This window comes from Gymnogyps californianus, chromosome 2, assembly GCF_018139145.2.
Source record: "Gymnogyps californianus isolate 813 chromosome 2, ASM1813914v2, whole genome shotgun sequence".
NCBI lineage: Eukaryota > Metazoa > Chordata > Aves > Accipitriformes > Cathartidae > Gymnogyps > Gymnogyps californianus.
Window position 1 is genome coordinate 71,577,088 of NC_059472.1, and position 22,481 is coordinate 71,599,568.

At 39.2% G+C, this 22,481-nt stretch overlaps 1 protein-coding gene across 1 annotated transcript in view; it reads left to right on the forward strand.

The window, feature by feature from the left end:
- The window catches only part of MOCOS (molybdenum cofactor sulfurase), a 226,509-nt gene that overhangs the window by 186,095 nt on the left and 17,933 nt on the right, over positions 1-22,481 (forward strand). Inside the window, exons 7-10 of the mRNA XM_050892742.1 lie at positions 3,059-3,175; positions 6,037-6,483; positions 13,692-13,854; positions 20,032-20,113. Of these exons, the coding sequence (XP_050748699.1) occupies positions 3,059-3,175; positions 6,037-6,483; positions 13,692-13,854; positions 20,032-20,113 (809 nt within the window). The remainder of the gene's footprint in view (positions 1-3,058; positions 3,176-6,036; positions 6,484-13,691; positions 13,855-20,031; positions 20,114-22,481) is intronic.

Genomic DNA, 22,481 nt, shown 5'->3' on the forward strand with positions numbered 1-22,481 from the left:
CATATTCCTGGCTCCCAAAAGTCAGCTGCCGCTGTTGCAAGCGGCGTCCTGTATTTCATAACCCTGAGCTCAATACCCATTATTGCTCCTTATGGCAATTTTAAAGATGTGCTTTATTTAAATAAGCTTTTCTTCATTGAAATAACTGTAACAGATGTTTTATGTTTTATTTGTTTTGCTATGTGGTAGCACTGCAGAGAGAGATTAAATTAACTCCCCAAGTAGCATATTTCTAGGGTGAAACTAAACAAGAAGAAATCGAAGCATATGTCCAAGGGAAAGTCAAGCATGCATTCAAGGGACAAATAGATTTGTAGTGCTGCCCTTACTGATTCTCTACATGGTGTCATCGTTTGCAATGAAAAGTGTGCATCACATACCCAAGACCTGTGTGTGTTATCACATTGGTGATAACAGAGTTCAATTAATACTAAAGCTATGGATAACTTATCTTTGTTCTCCTGAACCACAATTCCCTATATTCCTCTAATGTTCATGCGTTTTTATGTATGAATAATCCTTGTCTACTGTACAGATTAATACATATTGCAATTAAAAGTATTATTGGAGAAGGGTATTGGGTGGCACGGCTAGAATGAAATTACTGTTCATTAAAGAACAGTAATAAATTATTTGACAAAATTTAAAAGATTTTTTTAAAATTCTTGTTAGCAATTCCTTGAATTTGTGTCATACAAACTTCATTACAGTACATACACTTTGCTAAGCAAGGCTGCCCCAGCAACGTTTCTTCAAAAAGTAATAATAATAAAAAGACTTTATATTTTAAAGCTTTTTGTATACTGAGCAAATAAGCTCAAACACTGTACAAATTCAGTAGTGAAGTATCTGTCATGATTTTTGCCTTGCTTGTCATCATTAACAGAACGATAGATCCACCCACGAGTCACTAGCACCATGACAAACCATTTTATGCCAGGATGACAACTTTTCTCATCTAAATGAAAAAAGAAGTCAAGAAAATGTCACTGTTCCCAGATTGAAGTCTTCTGACAAAACAAAGCTAATGACACCACAACAATCTTTCTCAACAGATGCCTTTTACTATAACTTTGATTTGAGAAACATGCTTTGAACACAGGATATTCTCCAAGGCATTAATCATGAATAGGGTTCTCGGGACTGATTCTATTCTCTGCTTTCCAAGTCTGGATATATGGAGTTATTTTGATTGTATCTCCATTTAAGAACTGAACCATTTTGAACAGAACTAGTGGCGCAGATTATTTAAGTGTGAACTTGAGAAATTGTGCACTATAATGATGTAGGATTTCTTCTGTGTATACAACACATTTTTGTGCGGAGTACCTTGTGCCCCACACATGAAAAAAAAAAAAAAATTAATGCTGTTTGAACTGCTTTTAGCAGAGCTAAACACTGCTTAGGTTGCATTATTTCAGCCTGGAGTAAGTTCTAACAGAAGGTTTGGTTTTTCATACTGCTGAGATAGATAGTGAAATTGAAGGTGCTTGGTCTCTCACACAGTTAAACTCAGAGATGTCAGAAGATAGGCTGACATCAGATGATTGATGATGTCAGAAGACAGGAGACAGAAGATGATAGGCTCAATTATACCAGAAAGTATTTGCTACATACATTGGGCTATTATCCTATACAAAGAGAATTTATGTTAATAAAAGCTAACAGAGATTAAGCTGGCTAGAAAAGCTAGGTTGAATGTTTACATTGATACCTCAGGCAGATAAAGCATGAGCTCACAGTTAGGGAAGTGGTTAGTTTAAGATGGTCGACACTTCCATTCCTGCACCTTTAGGCTGAGCTGTCGCTCTGTGTGTGTAGCTGAGCCTGAGCTCCCTGTGAGGAGGATTGTGTCACTGGCATGGAGGGGTCCTCTCAGTCTGCAGCATGGTTACTCTCACAGCTCTCAGCTCTCTATTTTGCGGAAATGGAGCAAAAGCACAGAGAGATTAATGCAACTTGTGTGAGGTTGTTCTGGAAGTCTGTGGTAGAGATAGGATGTGCCAGGTTTCATGCTATCTTTCTGACCATTTGAGTGTCCTTTCTCCCAGTCCTGACCGGGAATGTTTATCATTTGTTGTCAAAGAAATAACTGGCAGTAGCTATACCTGCTCAGCTAACCTTACCAGCTGCTGCTGTTGCTTTTTGAAATCAACATAAAGCATTTTCACATCCCTGCAGTGTGCTTCCATGGTTTCTTAGCTGTGCTAAGAGGATCCTCATGGTGTGCTTCCGTTGTTTCTTAGCTGTGCTATGAAACCCTTTCAATCCATCTCTCTTCTCTGCAGCACCATCTTGCCAGTGCCATCCTCCCAGTGCATGCATATATGCATCTCCTTCCAAGGCACATATAGACATGTGCTTCTGTTCTCTTTGCACATCTTTTTCATTCCTTCACCTAATTTATTCATGCCAGTTTGTCATCAAGTATTGTATTTCTGCCCATTCATTATTTAGTGGGCAATAAAGAAATGGTATAACACAGAACAGCACAGCACAAGGAAGAAGTACATGAGGGACTTGGTAGACTGGGTGGTTGTACGTGGAAGACTCAAGGAGGTATTCCAGTTTAGTCCCTGCCCTGTCAGATGTTATTGCTTACTGGGGGGGCTGACTGTTCAAGGACTTGTGTGCCAAAATCCCACAGATACAGTCAGTTTCTGTAATGAGGACTTGCAGTTTCAGATCCTTGGAGAACAAGGTTTTCTTTAGCTAGCTGAAGAGGTGTCCCAGGCCTCTCTTCGGTCTCTGCAGAGGCAGTTGTAGGTGATGGCTCTGTCAAGACACTGAATGACACTTGACTGCAGGCCTGTGATTAGCACTACGGATGTGAATGAACCTGTTCACAGGTTTAAAATTAAGCACACATACCGGCATTAACAGGATCAGGACCTGAACTGATATGCTCTGTGTGTGTGTGTGTGTGTGTGCGTGTGTGTGTGTACGCGAGCTGAAAAATTGATTTGTACCTTTAAAACATTGTATCTTGTTGACCACAACTTTAAAATGTCTATTTTTCATTCTCCTCCTATGTCTTATCTCCTGCTGAATCGGGAAGGTGGACAAGATGGCCAATCTCTATAACATACATATCCGCACAGGTTGCTTCTGTAACACAGGAGCCTGCCAGATGCATTTGGGTATAAGCAATGAGGACATCCGAAGGAACCTGCAGGTTAGTTTCTGAATGAGATTACATGATATATTGCCCATGGAAAATACCTAGATTCCGTGACCCAGGAGACATTTCTGGCTATCAGTTCTGAATTTGCTGAAGATGGGAGGTTTGAAGGGGAGAAGAAAATCTGGCTCTGTATCAAAAAAAACCCTAAGCAGTTAAAAGCTAAAGTAGGTGAATCGTCTCCTGTGGTTTTGAGTCTCTGCGACTTTAAGAATGAAGGTAAATTTGATTTGTTTTCTCTGACCTTTCAACTCAATTGCCATGTTAAAGAACTAAATGAACTGAAATTCAGTTCACTGAAATGGGGTGTTGAAACAAAATCCTTTAATGGACACAAAGCAGTATATGTTGCTTGTTTTTATTTCATTGGAAAATATGAAATTGTGGCTTCTTGTTCTGATTTGGAATTACATGAAATCCAGACTTCCTGCAGGACAGAAATTCCTGGACAATTCATGTCATGTTGTTCCTTAAGTATCCTTAATTGTACTTAATAATGTTCAAGTATTATAGACCTATTGCTTTCGGATGTTACAGTTTAAAAGACACACACAAATTGGACAAGAAACAATAAATGAGAATACACAGCGAATCTCAGAGAGTGAAGTAAATTTAGATTACATCTACCTAGATTACTGGTGTGTTAGATTGTTAGAACATGAATGTAAAGACTGTTTTCTAGATGACTAATATTTTCCATAAATTGTCATTAAAAGATGTGTAGCAGGATGTATTACAATGAAGTGGGGGAGGCTTCATGTCTGCATATTTGTCAGAGTTTGAAATTACAGTAAATTAATACAGAACAATCCAAAATTTTATTAATGGTATTCTTCAAAAGATAAAAAATTATAATGGGTGTATTGATATTTCAGCTCCCTTATAATTTCACAGAGACTTTTAGATAACTTTTGCAAACACATTTACATGCAAGACTGATAGCACAAGTTCTTAAAGGGGGAGAGCCCTTTAATACCTTCCTTGGCAAAATGATGCTTTGATTTACCATGGAAGCTCTCTCCTCTGAGAAAGGAAAAAAAGGTCTAACCTTCTGCTGAAGTGCAAAATGCCAAATGACCAGCTGCAATGCTCTTGGATCTCCTTACATAAGGAGGATTTTGCTAAGGAGTGGGTGGCCTCTTGTAGGTCTGTATCATTTAAATGGGGATAGGCCAAACCCAAATTTATAAAGAGACACTTAATCTACCAAAAGTTGTATGATGAGGTGGTGCAGTCAAGCAGTCATTATTTTGGGACATTCCATTCCTATCAGTCCTTTGAGAAGGATCCGGATGAGTTACTGACAACATTACTGTGTAGGAGAAGGCACCTTTTATCATATTATTTGCACATATACTTCAGTTTCTCCTTTTCCCAGGGTGCTGACTGTATTCTTCCTTCCCTGATGAAGATTTCCACGTATATAATACCTGTGAGGGAGGACTTTCTGTCCTCAAGGGTCCCTGGAGAAGTGTGGTTAGTTTTCTTAGGGTGTTACGTAGGAGCTCATTTACTTATTTGCGCAGCCCGAACCTCTCTCCTCAGTCAATCAATTAATACTTGGCAGAAGGGTTACATGTATATTAACAGATGCAACCTAATTTTGCAAATGTTGCTTCTGCTCTATTGTCAAGGATAAAAACTACATCACACTGCATTAAAATATTTACTACTGTATTGTACGCTTTGACATAGAGGGTTTGGTTTTTTTATTTCTCCTTGCATAAATGGCATCTGTGTTCATTGAACTGTGACATTTCTTGCTTAAAAAATCCCTCATGTAAATAAACTATGCACACTTCCATTTTTATGTAACATAAATGCGTAAATAAATGAAATTCTGAGGGAAAAAAAAAAACCACAACAGCTGCTGCACTTACAGGAATAAGGATGCTGATTTAGGACTAAATCTTGTGTCCATTGGTGAGCTAATGATGTTAGATGGATGAACAAAGGGGGTGTCTAGCTTATCTCACTGGAGGTGAGTGGCAGCATTCACTGACCCACTTAATGAAGGAGAAACTTCTGCTCTAAGGGAGAGTTTTCCAGAGAGTGCTGTATGAAAGACATGTCAAATAGAGGGGTAGTTACATGGAGGTCACTATTAGGGTATTTGAGGGATTTTTCAGCAAAAATTTTTCATGAGTGGAAACCTGTGTTCTTCAAAGGAAGAAGTGCTAGGGGGAAGACTAGTTCCCTCCATCGTGAAAGCAATGTGTTGACTGGATCAGCAAGACAGATTTATTGCATATCTCAGTGACGAGGGAAGTCACTTTGGATGTCAGAGCTCTAGATTCAAGTCTCTGCTTTGCTAATATCCCAGACCAGTTCTCAGCTGTATAGCTATCCATTGGACTATTTAACACAAGCCATGAATAAGCCTCTGATGGTATAAAATGGATCAGTTCTGATAGAGAATGTCAAGAAAACTGGCCCAGAAAAATCAGCAGTCTCATGGTTTGTTCACTTATCTGAATGTAATATCCCAGTTTAAATCCCAGTGAACTATGCAGATGAGACTGGAATATACCTGGAGACTGCCCTAACTAACAGGCCATCCTGGGACATACAACCTTTTTGTGATTCTTGACATGTTTTTGAGAAGTCTCTCTTGCCTGAGGGTAGAATAGGACAAGCATCTCAAAATTATTTTCTTCCCAGTTTGAGTAAGTAATAAGATAGTTGGGATTGTTTTCTCCATTTTCTCTTTGTATTCATGAGTTAACTTTGTATTTTTGAAAACAGTTTTTCAGGTTAGAATTAAAAGAGACTCATGAATAACTATGTAAAATTAGAGGGAAATAAAGCAAAGTCTGTCATAATAGCTCTCTGATTTTCTTCCTGTTTCAAACTAGGCTGGCCATGTCTGTGGAGATGATATAGACTTAGTTGATGGCCGTCCCACTGGTTCTGTGAGAATATCCTTTGGCTACATGTCTTCTTTTGAAGATGCACAGACTTTTTTGAAATTCATCATAGCCACCAGACTCTCCAAATCAGACACTGAGATTCCCTTCCAGTCCTCTGTTACAAAGCTGACGACGGAGTGTGTCCCAGATGACCACCCTTCCTTTAACAATGCAGATAAATTGTCTCCAATACCACACATCTCGGACAGAGAACTCGGGAATAATTCGTCTGTGACAAAGACAACTGTCAACTGGCAGCCACCGGAGGCTGAGGCGGAAAGCATAAGGGCAGCTGTTTCTGCGACTGCAGTACCAACATGTAGAAGAGGTGGCAAGCCCATCACTGTCACCAACATTTACCTCTACCCAATCAAATCCTGCTCTGCATTTGAGGTATGCGCTTTGAATCATTCCTAAATATTATCTCAACCTTGTGTTTTTCCTTACCCCTGTCGGACATGTCAACCAGGAATAGCATGTGCATGAGATATCAGGAAGCAGTGTGTGGGTACCCATTTTTCCTTTTCTCCAATTTCTAGGATCAAGTCCTGCATGCTAAGGTACTTTGAAGGATTTTCAATTAGGCTGATGTTACAGGATGCAAATGTGTCTTCTGCTCTCCCCTCACCCCCAACAGACAAATCTGCACATAATATGCAGTCTTAAAGAAAATAGTTGGATTTGCAAAACTTGACTAAAATATAATCAAGTAATTAGTATGCTTTTACAGAATGACATGTGATGGACTTGTAGGCATTGATGGGTAGGCAGCAATTGAGAAATAACTTGATTAACATGTTATAATTGAGAGGAGGCTGATTTACATTACAAAGAAATGTTATCATTAAAAATACATTTGCAACAAAAATATGACATTTAAGTGTTGCTGCACTATTTGAAAGTTCACTCTTTGAAGATTTTAATTGCTTTTTTACCAAGTTAATAATGTCGTCACCTTAGCTGTGACTTTTTTTTTTAAATAATGCATGATGAAATAGGTGTATGGTTCACACATGACCTAGAATATGACTCTGCTTAGTAGCATACTGGAAAGTGATTTAATGAATATCAATAACGGTATAACTTTCCCTATGAAAACTTACTGGTGTAGGTCACTGTCTCACATTTGACTGAAAATTGGGGTCAAATCCAGTGACAAATCACCTGCATTTAAAATATGGCTTCTCAGCTGATTTGATCATAAATTTTTTTTTTCTTAATGCAAAAAGAGGCTGGGGAATTAAGGCAAACACTGTTAAATGATCAGCAAAACATATGTATTTTTCAATTTGGTTTGGCTTATGATGTCTTTAATTCAGAGGCACAATCTTGAGCATTAAATGAGACCTGAACAAACAATTTCCACCCCTTATTAACCTCCCGCTGAATCAAACTGTTTAGAAAATCAAAGTAATCCCACATTTCATGTGAAAATGTTTTAACCTTTGTTTAAGTGTTGCAGTTATTATAGCTATTACAGAAGCCCACTACAGAAGCTGCTGAAATATGTTGTAGCAGTATTCAGGCCCCTTTGGGGTTAAATTCTATTTTTAACGTGCAGGCTGGTGTTGTGCAATACATACCACAACATTTAGTGCTAGGAAGGCTTTGAAGTGATTGTGCCCAGGAGCAGGTAAGACGTACCTCAGCATGAAAGAAAGCTTATGTTTCCCCACAAGCTGAGCCAAGTCTCTTCTCTTCACGCTCTGTGAGGGGAGACGACTCAGTGATACATTCATACAAACCTTGTACTCCATGGCAGACAGAACTGCAATTTTATATGGAGGGCGAAAATCCCCATGCCTTATGCATACTTCTTGTACCAGGCATGTGTTAATGGGCCCAGCATGAAAGCAGGTTTCATCCTACCTCCACTTACCCTTCTAAAGTTAGATATGATTCTGTAAGCAGTGAGAGATGGATACCTGCTAATTAATTTTATCATAAAGTAGGCATCTACAGTAGGAAAAATTAATTGTTCCTGGATATTTCTGTCTCCTTCCATTGACTACAAGAGGAATCCAAGGCAACTTGGATTACACAGCTAACACTAACTGATTTGAATAGTTTAAAAATAGATATTAAAGCTGCAACTACGTTATGAGGTTTCGTTTTGCACGCCTAGAGTCATTTTTTAAGTCTGTTTTGATATTTTTTGATAACAAAGCATCAGCCACATTAGAACCCAGTAAACTAAGCACTGTCAGAGCCTGTATTGCCAAAGAATAATATAAAATTAAGTATATACTGGATTTAGTATATGCTATTGGAAGACTGGAAGTTCACTATAAATAGCATTTAGTTCTTCTCCTCCTCTTCTCAAAGAGCATTTTTTGTGCATTTCCACTTAGTTCGTAGAAGATACATAAGTACATGTGAAAGAACAGGAGAAGTTGACCTAATAGATACGCTGATGAAGAGCTTTCAATGCATAAGGAGAGCAAGCCAGGAGATGAAGACAAAAGAGTATTTTGATTCTTATGATTTTCTATATTGAAGTAAATCCTCAAAGAGAATGTGTTTGCTTTTGTGATCTTCTTCCTGTCCACCAGGCATTCTTCATTTTTTTCTTACCAAAACTCTGAGTGGCACTTCTAGACCTGTCATACGTTTATAACCAGCCTGTGAAAGATCTGTCAATCTCATTGTCTGCCTATAGAAGAGGTAAAAATGGCAACTCACAGCCCACCATTTGTAATGAGCTTTAAAACTCAGTTAATCCCATTCTAAATCAGGCAGTGGCTTGCTCTCTTCCTGATAGGTAAGAGTAGAATAGAAAGCCATCACTGCCAGAACCCACACCATCGCTAACTGCAGAGCGCACCAACCTCCACAAATCTATGTGTGTCATTACTGCAACTTCAGCCTGTATCGCATTGAAACGGGAAAATAACCCATGCCACATGCACCGGAGTTCGAAGCAAGACATGATAGAGAAACCTTACCACAATTAAATGGAATCAAATCCTGAAAATCATTTTGCCTTCTAAAATATTGATTATACCAGCATCTGTAGGCTATATCATTAAAAGACTGAATCCTACAGAAAATTATTCCTTTGCCATTCTCTTAGTGGTCTTTGTCATACAGAGTTCACACTTAACATTATATTATCTCCTCACTTCAGTAAAATCATAACCTTCTGAAGTAATAATCATGTAGCTTGTAGTTTCCTTGGTCTTTGGTTAGAATCCAAGAATTGAAATTCAGTTGCATGTTTTAAATCTAAAATACCTTTAGATGCTTTGTAGTTGTTGGAAATTTAGAAAAATATTTTCCCAATTAAAAATTTGATCTCCGTTTTTATCAGTTAGAGGGTAGCTCTAAGTTAGCTATGTGAAAAGGTGAAAGTGGTTTAGATACTGGGCAGAAATGAATTCACTCGTGATACTTGGATACTTGAGGTCAGAATCTCATAGATTTGTAAGTTTAAGTGCAGGCCTCCAGCTGATGTGGGAGGTCAGACCTTTAGCATGTGTAGTAAATAGGCTTTATTGTAAGTACATGATCACTTGCATTTGCCTAAAATAATATGTGCAGTGGAAAATTCCAGCTGTGTGTGCAGGACCCAGCCCATATGCCAGTGAAATCTGCCCACTGACTTACTGGTTGCAGGATAGATGACTTGATTAGTGGCAGGAAGACAAACTCAATGAGGATGTGAGTACCAACTCACAGCTGTTTGATCTCCTCTTTAGAGTCACATAATCTCCTCCTCTCCTAAACTCTGATTTCTCTGTTCTATTCTAAGTGTTTTAGTATGGGAGGTGCTTGACCTCCAGAGAAAATGAGAGTGCAGAGTGCTTTGGCAGCTGGGAGGATGAAGCTTGGCATGAAGATCATCAGCAGGTCGGTTAGTTCCTACAGCATTTTATAAAGTGTTCCTGGCCATGGGACAGTCTCTGTTCAGTGTTGTTCCATGGGTTTTGTACACATGGCACATGAAGCAAAGGGCAGAATATTCTAACTCAACTTCTTAAATGCGCTTTCTTTTCCCTACAATTATTTTATTAAATGGGGAGAAGCAGAGAAGAGGAGTAACCTCTATCCCAGACCACTTTTTTCTTCTTTTCCAACGTAAAAACGTGTTTTGAACATCCATTTTTAAACATGAACATCTCTCCTGTTGATGAATTTTGCGTAATTACATAATGCAATGTGCCCAGTGAAAAAGGTTAGGACTTTAAACATTAATAACTTTATTATTCTTGCAGTAGATTTCAGAGTATAAAACTTGCATCCAACACAGAAGACAAATTAGCTTTTAATTTAAAATACAATGCAAATTCCTAGTGATCAGTGGATAAATTATACGTAAGACCACTAACATTTTTAAACTTACATAATTTAAAACCTATTCAGTGATTCCTTTAATGTGTTCGAAAATTATGTTAGCCTTCATGATGACATTACTGTGAACTGTGGAGAAATGCAGCCCAAAATGTTTTAAAGAGAATTCTGAAAAAAACAAAAACGTGTTTTTGCAATGGATATTTTTACATTACAAAAAGAAAAATGGACTAAAGCAGATAGGACAATACCATGTACTGGCTGTACTATGCAATGATCCTTGCTTATGACAGGTAGAGAAGACCTTATGTTGGATGATTAGCCCACCTGCCATGCTGGGAATGAAGGTGTATGCTAGCATCTATCAGTAAAATCATGGTGTCTCTGTTTTCTTTCTGTCCTCCCCCTTCTAATTTGTCTCAGTAGTCAGAGATGGTCAGACAACTTCGGGGAATCAAGTTAGAAGCTACGTAATGCAGTATTGCTTACTGCAATGTATGCTAACCTGTTTTATTTTACTTTGCAGTAAGCTTCATTGGTTGCTTTTCTTCACTGTATTGGTTGCCTGAATATAGGTATTTAGTGACAAATTTGAGTGCCCTGCCTGACCTCCTGCTGCTGGTCTACTGGGATGTGGATCATCTTTGTAGCCTGTGTCATATCTGCTAGCCTTGGACAGACATCTCAGACATAATCCGAGGGAGCCAAATTGAACCACGCTTCTCATGTCTCAGATGAAATCAGAGCAGGCAGACTTTGCTTGAACTGCTCTATTCAGTTGCTTGTAATTATTTAACAATCCCTTCAGCCTCTTGAAATAACGGCAGGAGACGGTCTGCACAGGTCGCAAGCCTAAGTACTAAGAATAGAAATGTGTTTTTCTTCCATGCTCGACTCCAGTATCAGTATTAGCAACAAACCAGCTCTGACTGTTTCATGATCATCTGTGACTCTCTGTCCAAGGCAGGGTACACAGTTATTTTGTTGTTGCAACTTACTTTATTGGGGTCCTAGCAACATGTGCAATACAGTAAGCTGACAAGTGGAGAGGAAGTAGGGCACTTGACAGTATATGGGGGACATCCATGAGAGGACAGGGACTCACTGCAGGGCACATGTATGTGTGACTTACTACAATGGCAAATACCCAGGGGAAGGGGAAAAATGGGCTGAGGACCTATAGTCGTGTGCTGCATCTCGGAGCGGAGCATGGAGTTAGTTGCCATTATTTTGGAGCTACTAGAGCTACTTTGAATAGAAGTTGTTGATTATTTCCAAATATCTGCTACCTAGTTAACTGGGCTTTCCCCACAATGCCTATCAGCATGTAAGAATTAGCTAAAGCTCTGATTAAAGAGAGAATGTTTTGTTTTGCTCATAAAACCTCCTGCCTTCACTGAAGGATAAGCAAACACTTAAGCTGTTTCCTGAATAAGATTGCTGTCCTGAAGTGGAACCAAAACAACTGAATGTCACAATAGGGAGCTAGGAATCTTTGTGCTCTTCTTCTATTTTTCTGCTCTTTTAGTTTATTCTGCTCTTTGTATCTTGCAAATCCTGTAAAGATCTGTTGGATCCATGGGAGGATGTATTACCGATTAGTGATCTTCAGTGTTGGAAGGGAGATTTGTTAGCAGGAAATTCTTGCAGCTCTCAGATGATCACCCGCTTTTCAAATGCATTTTGTACTCTAATTACAGAGGATAACCAAAAAATACTGGCTTCTCCAAAGAATAATTTCCAGCAAGAACAAAAGTCTGTTCTTCAGCTGATATTGCAGTCTTTGGGCTATGATTCCTCTCCTAAAAAGACATGGCAAAGGTTCACATCATTTAGGTGCTGACAGTTTGAGACACTTCGACAACGTGGTTTCAGATGACACTGTCAGACCTAAAGTTTCCATTTTTGACTGAATTTTTTATCCATGCTCACTTCAAAAACTGCCAAATAATATTATAAATCAAGTAGGTTGATAAAATTAATTTCTTCTCTTTAAAATTTTTCCATATATTTTCTGTATTCAACACAGTTGATAGCACTGTTGCCAAATTATTTAGAGTTCAGCTTTAATGCTTTAAGTTTTCCGTTCCAGAGTGCCTGCCCTCAGCTTTCCTTAGTCAGGCCATCAGTGTCAAGCTACTGCTGCAGGCTCCTATAAAACCTGGAAAAGTTTATAAGAATGGGAACTTGTGGGTTCTCTGGGGTTTTGGATAGAGCACATGCTAAACAAAAATGTGATTTTTAATTAATCTAACCAGTGCTTCCAGCCATGCTTTTCTTCAGAGCATCACGCTGTGCTTGACATATCTTTTTCTCAATACTTTTTGCTAAAGTCTTTTGCCAGTTAATTCATCTGAGCTGTGCTAAGCTTTTCTACAAGAATTCAACGAAGTTCAGCTGTAGTTAACTTTTCTCCATATTCAACTGTGACTAGAAAGCATATATGAGCTGAAGCAATATGTTTAAATGCCCAGCTTTATGTTAAAAGAATGGTATTAATATTTTAACATTCTGAAGGAGAAAGCAGTTATTAATATCACCCAAAGGCATTACTAAAATTGCTCTCTTTTTGGATTTCAAGATTACCATCTGTGTAGCATCAGTAACAGATGTTCTTTTCACCAGAAAAATGTACATGAAAGCAAGGACAATATGCTTGTCCAGGCTATTGGATATAAAGAGTGTTATAGAAGTAATGGAAGAACAGACAGCAAAGAAGACAATGTCTTTTGTTGTAAGGGGATCTGGAGAAACTATTATGCTCCTAGCTAAACCAGAAGCCTCAGTGGTGGAGGTTTTCTCAAATGGATTCATTGATAAAGTGGTTCCATTGTTACAAAAAATAAGGTTTTTCAGAATTTTGAATTTCACATTTTTCTTGCTTTTTGTTTGGTTGGTTTTGCCTTAATTCGTACAACTCCCATGAAATGTCCATGCTTTGTAAAATAAAAGAAAACGGTTGGGGGGAGAGGTCCTAAAAATGGATGAGTATAAAACTGAAAACCGTTTTCAGAGTGTTTCAGAGATTGTTTACTCTATTCTTATAGCTCTGTTAAATCAAAGTGTATGATAATATGTAACAAATTATAGTAACTCCATTTTGTTTTGTCAGCTTTGTGCAGTGATATCTTTATCTTTGATTTTCAATTAAGGTTTCTCTTATTAAAGGCTGACATTGGCTTGCACAAGTTTTCCTGATTTCAAAGAATTTCATTAACGGTTTCTTTTCCCTCTCTTTTCTTTTCAGCATGAATCTATTAATGCAGCTAACATTTTCTAAACCTTTGTATCCCCTCCTGATGCTTTCCCAGGTTACAGAATGGCCAGTAGGAAACCAGGGTTTGCTGTATGACCGAAACTGGATGGTTGTAAACCAGAATGGAGTCTGCGTGACTCAGAAGCAGGAGCCAAGGTTGTGTCTTGTAAATCCCTCAATTGATCTGAAGCAAAAAATTATGGTCATTCAGGCAGAAGGTTAGTAAACAATATCCATTTCCTCTCTTTGTTATTGGCATCAAAGTTCTAGGCAGAGACACCTGCAGGCACCCACCAAACTACTGAATGCTGTGTATGCTTACTGACTTCAGGGACGAATTCTGCTACCAGCTGTGGGCAAAGAAAGCCCAGCCTGTAATATACAGTCCTGGGTAGTTTCCTAGCTTCTTGTTGGGATGGGCAGAGAGTAGACAGTGACTCCCTATGTGCAGTCATGAAGTGGATGTTCCAGGAAGGAATAATGAACTGACAGATGTCGAAATTTACTGACTAGTGTATCTCTCCACATCATAAAGTCCACAGGCCTGAAGGGACTGTTATTACTGCAAAGGTAAAGAAATAGGAGTCTAACATCAAACACCCTGGCCAAAGACCTTCCCATTTTATAGCTCTCCTCCTCTTTCTAGCTGTGGGATTAGAGGGATAGAGTCTTCAGTGAAAATTAGTATGAATTAAAATAAGGACCAGACATTTAGCTCAGTTAAATACTTGCACTAGCAGGCAAATATTTCATGATGTTTGGGCTTCTTTGGACTTATCAAAACCCTTTTTATTCTCTGCTGAGAGGGAAAAAAAGAAAAAAAACTTATGGAAAGTATTACAGAAAGCCCTTTGCTACTTGAGGGTGCAAATTATTTATTTTGCTAACAGTGCTGTTAGCACTGAATGCTGGAACAGGTTTGTATTCCACAAAAGTCATGATTAATGCTGAGTTTGCATGTGTCTGAACGGTGTTCGTCATTTCCCTGGGGTCTAACATTTACTCAGCCTGTATGTCTTAACCTTTAATAATATATGTGCCCACATTTTCAGCAGCTAGAGCAAAACAAGGGTACCTATATTCAGATTTTTCACCCTTTATTAGAAATCCATATGAGTGTATCTGTAACTACAGTCTCCTTTCCGTTTGTACATTACAGTTGTTGTCCTCTCCAGCTGTCTGAGCACTCTCCATAAAATTAAGTCTGACCAGTAGATTTCTTTTGTCTGGAATAGGTTTGTCAAATGTACGTTTGGGTACTTCCACTAGTCTTGTGCAATTTTGTGTGTGTGTTTCAGATCCCAAACACAATCTAGTCTCTTCTTAGGGATTCCAGACTGGCTCATTGCCACAAAGACTGCTATTTTCCACTCTTCCCTCTATAATCTTTCTTTGAAAAGGTATTGTTAATTCATTTCAATTCTATGTGGAGCACCTGGCACCTGGAATTTTTGTAGTACAGTTGCATAGAGAGCCTTCTCTCACAACTTTTAAATTACCAAGTTCTTCAGAACTAATTATGTCTAGAAATTCAGTTCCTTACCATTTCTCTTCCTTTCTGCCCATAGCTCTTGCTTGTAGACACAGTGTGAAGTCTCGTCCAAACTTTCTCCATTTATCCTTCCCATTTTCAGAGGTTCAGCTTTGTTGGGCCCTTTGATTGCTTCATTCTGCTCTTCTGAGTACGTTCTTCATTTTTTTCCTTGCTAGTACCACATTGTTCAGACAAGTGCATATCCATTATTAGTATATTTGCCTGTCAATAATACCTGCACTGACATACTTCAGAGAGTCAGGAAGAAGTTTTCTCAGACAAAAATGACAGTCAAGGCACCCATTTCTCACTGAGATTTACAATTTCTTGCCATCGTTAGGGCCAGGGTGAAATTCACCTTTAAATCCTACATTTTACTTTGTGTCATTTTTGGAATTTTCACTGTCATTCACCTTCCTTCCAAGGAAAGCGAGAACCATTTCCGCCCAGAAGTGATTGACCAAGTCTATGGATCACTTTTCCACCCAAAAGTAATTGATCAGATCTCCAGTGTGCTCTAACAGAAACATGGTTGGCATTTATTTATAGCCTGCTTTGGTACAGCCAGTGTGTAAGAGTGGAGCCATTTTATTCTTTGTATAATGACTCTAGATACCAATAATCCTAGCCCATAAGGTGGTCTAAGCCCTCTTTTTATAATAGTCCTGCTATTTTTCACTCTCATGGTGTTCTTGCAACCTGTGGCATTTTTTTAATGCTTGACAGTGAGATAATGGCTCTCATTTGCTTGGGGAGACTATTTCAGACGTTACTGCTCATAAGATAGCACAGTGATGGAACACATATGAACCGGCAGGGTAAGACTGAGCAGATAAATCTGTAGGAAGTTGTTCCAATATTTATTCTGTTTTCTTTCCTCTTAACCTGCAGTCTAAATGCATGATTTGTTTGTTGGTGTTAAATTTTTAATTTTTTCTTTCATCCCTTCACATACATGGGTCATTGTTATATCTCCCACTTAAATCATTTCATGGCAGACAAATTTAATTTAATAAGTTGACTCTTTCCTTGAAAATCCCATGTTAATCACTGTTGCTTTTGTCACCACTCTCACCAGCCTGTCAGTAGTTTGTGGCTAATTTAGGACCTGAAGCTGAACGCCACATGTGTAGCTGGAGCAGTGATCAGTGTGGTGAGGAGCAGTAGACCTCTGATGAGCCAGGCTGCAGCTCAGAGCCTTCACTGGCCTATGTCGGTGGCTAATGTTATTTCAGATTTGTAGCACTTAGCCTGCTGACTACAGCCACCTCCAGGTCTAATCCAGCTTTGTTGCTTTTTGAGTTATTTCTCCCACTGGATGCCTCCCACCCAAACTGCCTTCCCTCAGCTACAGTAGCATGCATCTTTCCAAGATGAGTTTTGTTCCCTCCAACTCCCCCTCTCCTCCCCCTGCCCTCACAGTCCCCGTGCTGAGTTTCTCTGTTCTTCCCAGTGTGATGGAGACATATCTGGTGGTGAGGAGTGGGTGAGGGAGGCGACAGCGGTGGAAAAAAGAGAGACAAAACCTTTGAGCTGCACATTTACTGAATCCCCCTGCTCCAGTGAATGTGAAAACCCAGCAGCTCCCAGCCAACTGGGTGACAACTGCAGTCAAGCTAGCTGCCTTCCTCCTGCTCCTCTGCAAGGAGGCTGTAACCACTCTGCTTTCTCTACCAGTTTCTCTGCTATCATCTGCGCTTTTCTCATTGTGAGAGCAGGCTGTGGCAATGATCTCCATCTAGAGCACGCTTTGCTGTCTGGAGGTGTCTCTCTCCAATAGAGAGAGCCTAAGGCAACTGTGCTGCTGGATTAGGTGCCTCTGGTAAGTGCCTAAAGCTGAGTGGGGCGAACCCCACATAGCTGACGTATGCGGCATTTTTAAAGAACATTTTGCTGATACACTATTAGATTATGGTGAAGACTTTATCTGTCACTTTTAAAACATAATGAGTCTGTTCTCTCTCCCCCTCCAGGCACGTGCTTTCCTCTCCCTCTAGAACTTTTCATTAGTGGAAAATTTGTTTATGACTCTTTTATTTCAATATGGTTTAATATTCTCTGTCTTCTCTGTCCAACAGAATAAAATTGTCAGCATGATTTAGTGTGACGGTAACTACCTTAATACCTTTTGCTGAATTCTCCATGTGCTGAGACACCACTTCAGGTTCTTTCTTTAATCCCTGCACGTTGGGTGTCTCTGTAGCCTGTCTAACAACCAGCCTTGGATGGGCAGACCCGCTGTCTGACTGATCTGGCTGTGCGATCCTGCCGCCACTGTGGGTAGCAAGGACATCAGACTGGGGCTCTAGACAAGGCTAGAACTGCTTGAAGGCTTAGGATCTTTCCCTGGCATGCCTGCAAAATTAGTTGGCTTGCATGGCAGCTGGGGAGCTCCAGGTATTCCCCTGATCCCTGAGAAAGGGGTAAGTGAGAGCAGAGGGAGAGGAAGGGCTTGTGCTTGGTCTCTCACTGACTGTACTTTACTTCGGTAGAGGGAGTGAGATTTTAATTTTGAGAAACTGCATTTATTAATTTTGTCAGAATTATTTTCTTAGGCTCTGTGGTTGTTAACATTCTTTTCGATGTGAAGAGTGTAACAAACCCTTGCTATCACAGGACCCACTTTGAGAAAATCAGTGTAACTCTAAATAAGCCCCCATGGAGAAAAACCACCTCTTGCATCTCGAATGAAGCAGTTAATGGTTAGGCTCCCAGCACCTTAAAGGTGGGCAAGAGCAAGTGCCTTTATTTCTAGAAGCCATATTACTTGAGTGGAAGTCAACGGACATCTTGTTGTCCTGCTCCATCAAATACATGGGGGTACAGATGACACTGGGTTTGTTCCTGACCTACACAAAAGTCAGCAAAACAGAATTTGGCTGAGAATACATTTCTGTAAAAGACTAATTTCTCTCTTTCCATTTTAGCTAACAATCAGCATTACTCTGGCAAGTTGGGCATTAGTTTGCCACTGCACAGAGGGAGAAATTTTGAGTGTTGTGAAGGCCCTTTAAAATATTGGAGTAGAAAGATGCTAGCAAAACTGAGCAACTAATTACACTTTATGGGGTTTATTGTGCCTTCAAATAGTCATGTGTTACTGCCAATAAAAATAATGGGAATTAAGTGCATACACTGATGAAAGAATATACATGAATAGTTTATATTTCAGTCTATTGAAATAACAGACCTCTGATTTTTCTCATTGACTGAAAATAGGAGCTATAAAGACAAGAATTTTTTTTTTTATATTAATACTGTGAGCACATCTGTGAATTTTATTATCAAGCAAATGACCATGGAGAATGACAGCTTTTACATTTTAGTAACTGGCAATATTCTGCTTTATTTTTTTGCCTTAAGATAGAATAAAATTGTAATTAACAATGTTTAACTGACCTAAACATCACTGTAAAATGTGTACTGTTCAATAAAAATGTGATTCACTTGCTGGTGTATAAAAGCAGGGCTTTTTAAAGTCCTGAGATTCTATTTTAAGAAATTTTGTGAGTGTGCTTTGCTTAGAAAGTATTTTTAAAAGATATAACAGCTAAGGACGCATACAGGACGAAACCTTTCAAACTCTTCTTTTCCAGAAAGAATGATGCTAATGTTTAATTGTTTTAAAGTACAAGAGCATTAGTTCTAGTCTATAAGATGATAACATTGGCTTCTTTTTCAGGTTGTTGCAAGCGAGTTCAACGCATTTATTACATGTTTTATTTTCCTACGTGAACCTAGCTTTTCCCCCTCTGTCTTCACTTCTGAAGTGTACTAACATCATTAACTAAAAAAGGAGTAGACTTTGTTTTGTAAAATGTGCATGGAACAGAGCTGATAGTTGGGATATAGTGAATCTGAACTACATTTTCTTACTCTTCAGAAGAGAATAAAACAATTTGATTTCACAGTATCATAGAGCTGGTAGAGCTTGATTCGTATTTGTACTACAATAATATAAACAGGAAGTAGTGAGCGAAATCAAAATGTGCTGTTATAAAGCCGGGATATGGGAGATCAGAGTCTTTGCTGGTATATGTTGCAGTATAATGGAAAAGAGTTGGATTCATTGCAGCCACACAGTAAAACCCTTTGTTCGTCATTTAAGATTATTGCTTTCAATTAACAGAAAGCAAAATAGTACAGCTTTTCTTTTTGCTTCTAGTAAACCACATTAGCCTTTCCATCTCTTTGGCTAATTCTGTTCAAGATAAGAAAACTATGGAAGAAGTTGTTAACATAGATCATTACCAGGGATTCCTCATCTGGTTTAAACTTAGAGATGGACAGATGTGAATAATTCTCTCATTAGTGGTTTCCATACATTTTATCTTTAAATTATTCTAGTTTTATGACACATTATATTTCTTTCCTTGAACAGCCTGTGCCTATTTTTTCTCTTCCCCCTCTCCATCTTTCAGCTTTCATCTTTCAGATCACTCCATCCCACCACTCCAAAAAAACCCCAACCTGACAGTGATTAACTTCATCTCCTGATTTGCTAGAGGGGCCACAACAATAATAAACTCATCCTTTCAACAGAAACCGTGACTGAGGCAGTAATTCTGTGCCAGTTTCGTTGCCCGAGATACACAGAGAATGAAGATACTCAAAGCTGAAATTGTATATTCCTTAATGTGGTTTGGGTACCAAGGTCATCTGCAGCCTTTCCTCTTTGCATTATCATTTGGAGCCACCTGCAGGCAGAGAATATAATTCTAGCAAAAAGAAAGGATTTTTGTCATGCTATTTGGGAGGCTGCTGTGATTGTGAACAGCTGCAAAAATAAGAACTTTTTTCATGACCTTATGATTCTGCATAAGTGTTTTATTTAAATATGGTTTGCTCTCTGCCCATCTAGGCATGGACCCAATGTCTGTATCACTAGAAGAAAATACTGGAAAAGAGGCTGTGATCTGTGAGAGTAAAGTCTGTTCACACAGGTGAGTGAGAGCAGAGAGGAATCGAAGTTGCAAATCACTGTAACAACACTCAGAACATGATCGGATGGACAGGCAGAGGCAGAAGTCCTTAAAAAAAGAGTGGGAGGGTGGAAAGCAATGAATGACTTAGTGGACCAGGAGAAGACAGATTTAGATAGGTAATTTGGCATGCCCAGTACATCTGGTAGAAAACAGTAAAAAATAATACAAATTAAAAAGGCGGGGAAGGACGGTACAAGAGACTGTGATGACTTGGCACTCACTTGAATAAGGGAGATCTTTTTTTTTCACTTGCTCCAAGGATGAGAAAAGGGAAAGGTGTCCTCAGTTACTTCCAAATACCAACTGGGGGCCTCAGCAGGACTTGAATTCAGTTCCTTCATCTGACAGTAATGGTGCTGGCAACTTTGTCCATTTCATGCTGCGTGGATTCAAAATTGCTAGAACCTGCTGAAGTTATAAACAGCTTTCCGTATTTACAACCCTTTTTAATTTTGTTTTGACCACCCATGTTGATCAGTGTCCCCTTAACAATCTTGGCAAGATTGCAGGTGAGTATGTGAAATAACATTATCTCTAATCAAGAGACATACCACTTCAGTGAAATATAACATTATGAATAAATTAATTTCCTATCAGTGAACTTAAGTGTTTATCCATCATATTTTCTAAGTACTTTCCAGTCCCATTAAGTTTTCTGAGTGGCAGTGTATCAAGTGCCTTCCTAAAGTACATTTGCATTATCATCTACTACATTTCACCAAGTCTCTTGCTAAGTCCAACTAAAAGAGCCACTTACAGATTTACGTCTTCTTTTAACCAAAGTATACTACTTCTTTGTAACCCTCCACATTTGCTTCTCTGAGGGTAACACATAAACAAACCAGCAGAAGACTGGGCCATTTTCCCCATGGAGCCATGCAGGAAATGATCTTCTCCTTCGTTTCGACTAGCTATTGAGATGATAAAGAGGATCTTTTCCTCAGAATTATATTTTCGTCAGGTAGTGGAATTCACCCAAGAGTCATTTGTTTTAACCATCTGTCCCACTTCCCTTAGTGTTGACTCATCCTTAGCCTCCCCGTGGTTAGCCCATCTATTACAGGCTGTAAAATAGCCTAGGTTATCTTTCTGTCTGTGTGCACATAATTTGCTGCCATACTATTTATTGTAGCTTGTCTTTCATGTCACTGACTGTGTCATTTTTAATGTATGAAATAATAGGAAATTTTCATGGGAAACTGCTTAGCGTTCTGAGGAGGAAGAAAAGGACGGAATGACAAAGAAAGGGGAGATGCAAGACAAATTGCACGGAGTGGACTGTGATTAGCAAATAAACAAGGCAGGAAGTAAGGCAGAATGAGTGGACAACATTGATGAGGCTCCGAAACTGCTCAGAGATCCAACAGCCCTTGATGCCAGGTTCCCGTGTTTCAGCAGGGGAGTCTCCAGGGCCAAAAAATGAGAAATAGGAGCAAAACAGTGCTTTGCAGTAGGACAGGAGGTGATTTGTGGTCTGGGGTCTTTTCTGCACAGTGTCTGAGGTGAGCAGTGGGACCAAAAGTCTTTTTTAAAAGGCTTTTATTCAGAAGAAACCCCTACTGAAGGCATTTTCCACTTATTAATTCTGCTCTCTGACGCTGTGATTTCATCCAGTTCTGTTGGCTTAGGTGGTTACTCTGAATTTACCCAGAGATAGCTGAGAAAAGCACATAATGTAGAATCTGCAAGCAGTCACGTGAGGAAGTTTAATTTCACAGCAGCCACGAAAGTTTAATGAGCTGAAGTTTCCCTTGTGAAGCAACTCACCAGTGTTGGCCTTCATCTCAGCAGGAGTTGTCCATCAGCATGTGCTGCTTACATCAGAGGGACATGGCTTTCTAGTATAATATCTAACAGTGGACAGATGCAAGTAGAAGCTAGTGATGTTAAGGTTATTGATGTTGTAGAAGACCCTAAATGCTCAAGGTTAGTGCTCTACTGAGATAGGCAGGGGCACAGCCTCCTCTTTGACAGGCCACAATATCAGATCAAGGGAAGGATATCAGTGGTAGAAGACGACAACAGTGTAGTTAAAAACAAGGTGAACTGAGCCTGCTGTGTGTAAATGTATGTATTATATCCCTTGGGATCAATATTCAGACTTCAGCTGTCCTTGTTTCTTGTTCTATAAATTACCTAGCTAGAGGGACCAGCTGTAATGCACTGAAGCTAAATGACATAATAGGAAGCTGAGTGGGGAACTCAAGGCAAACAGCAAGTAAAATCTGAGAGAACTAGGCCCTCCTTTATAAATTGCCTGACATGTGCCAAATGAAATGTAATGCGCTCAGATGTAAAGTAATACTCCACAAAAATAAACACAAGC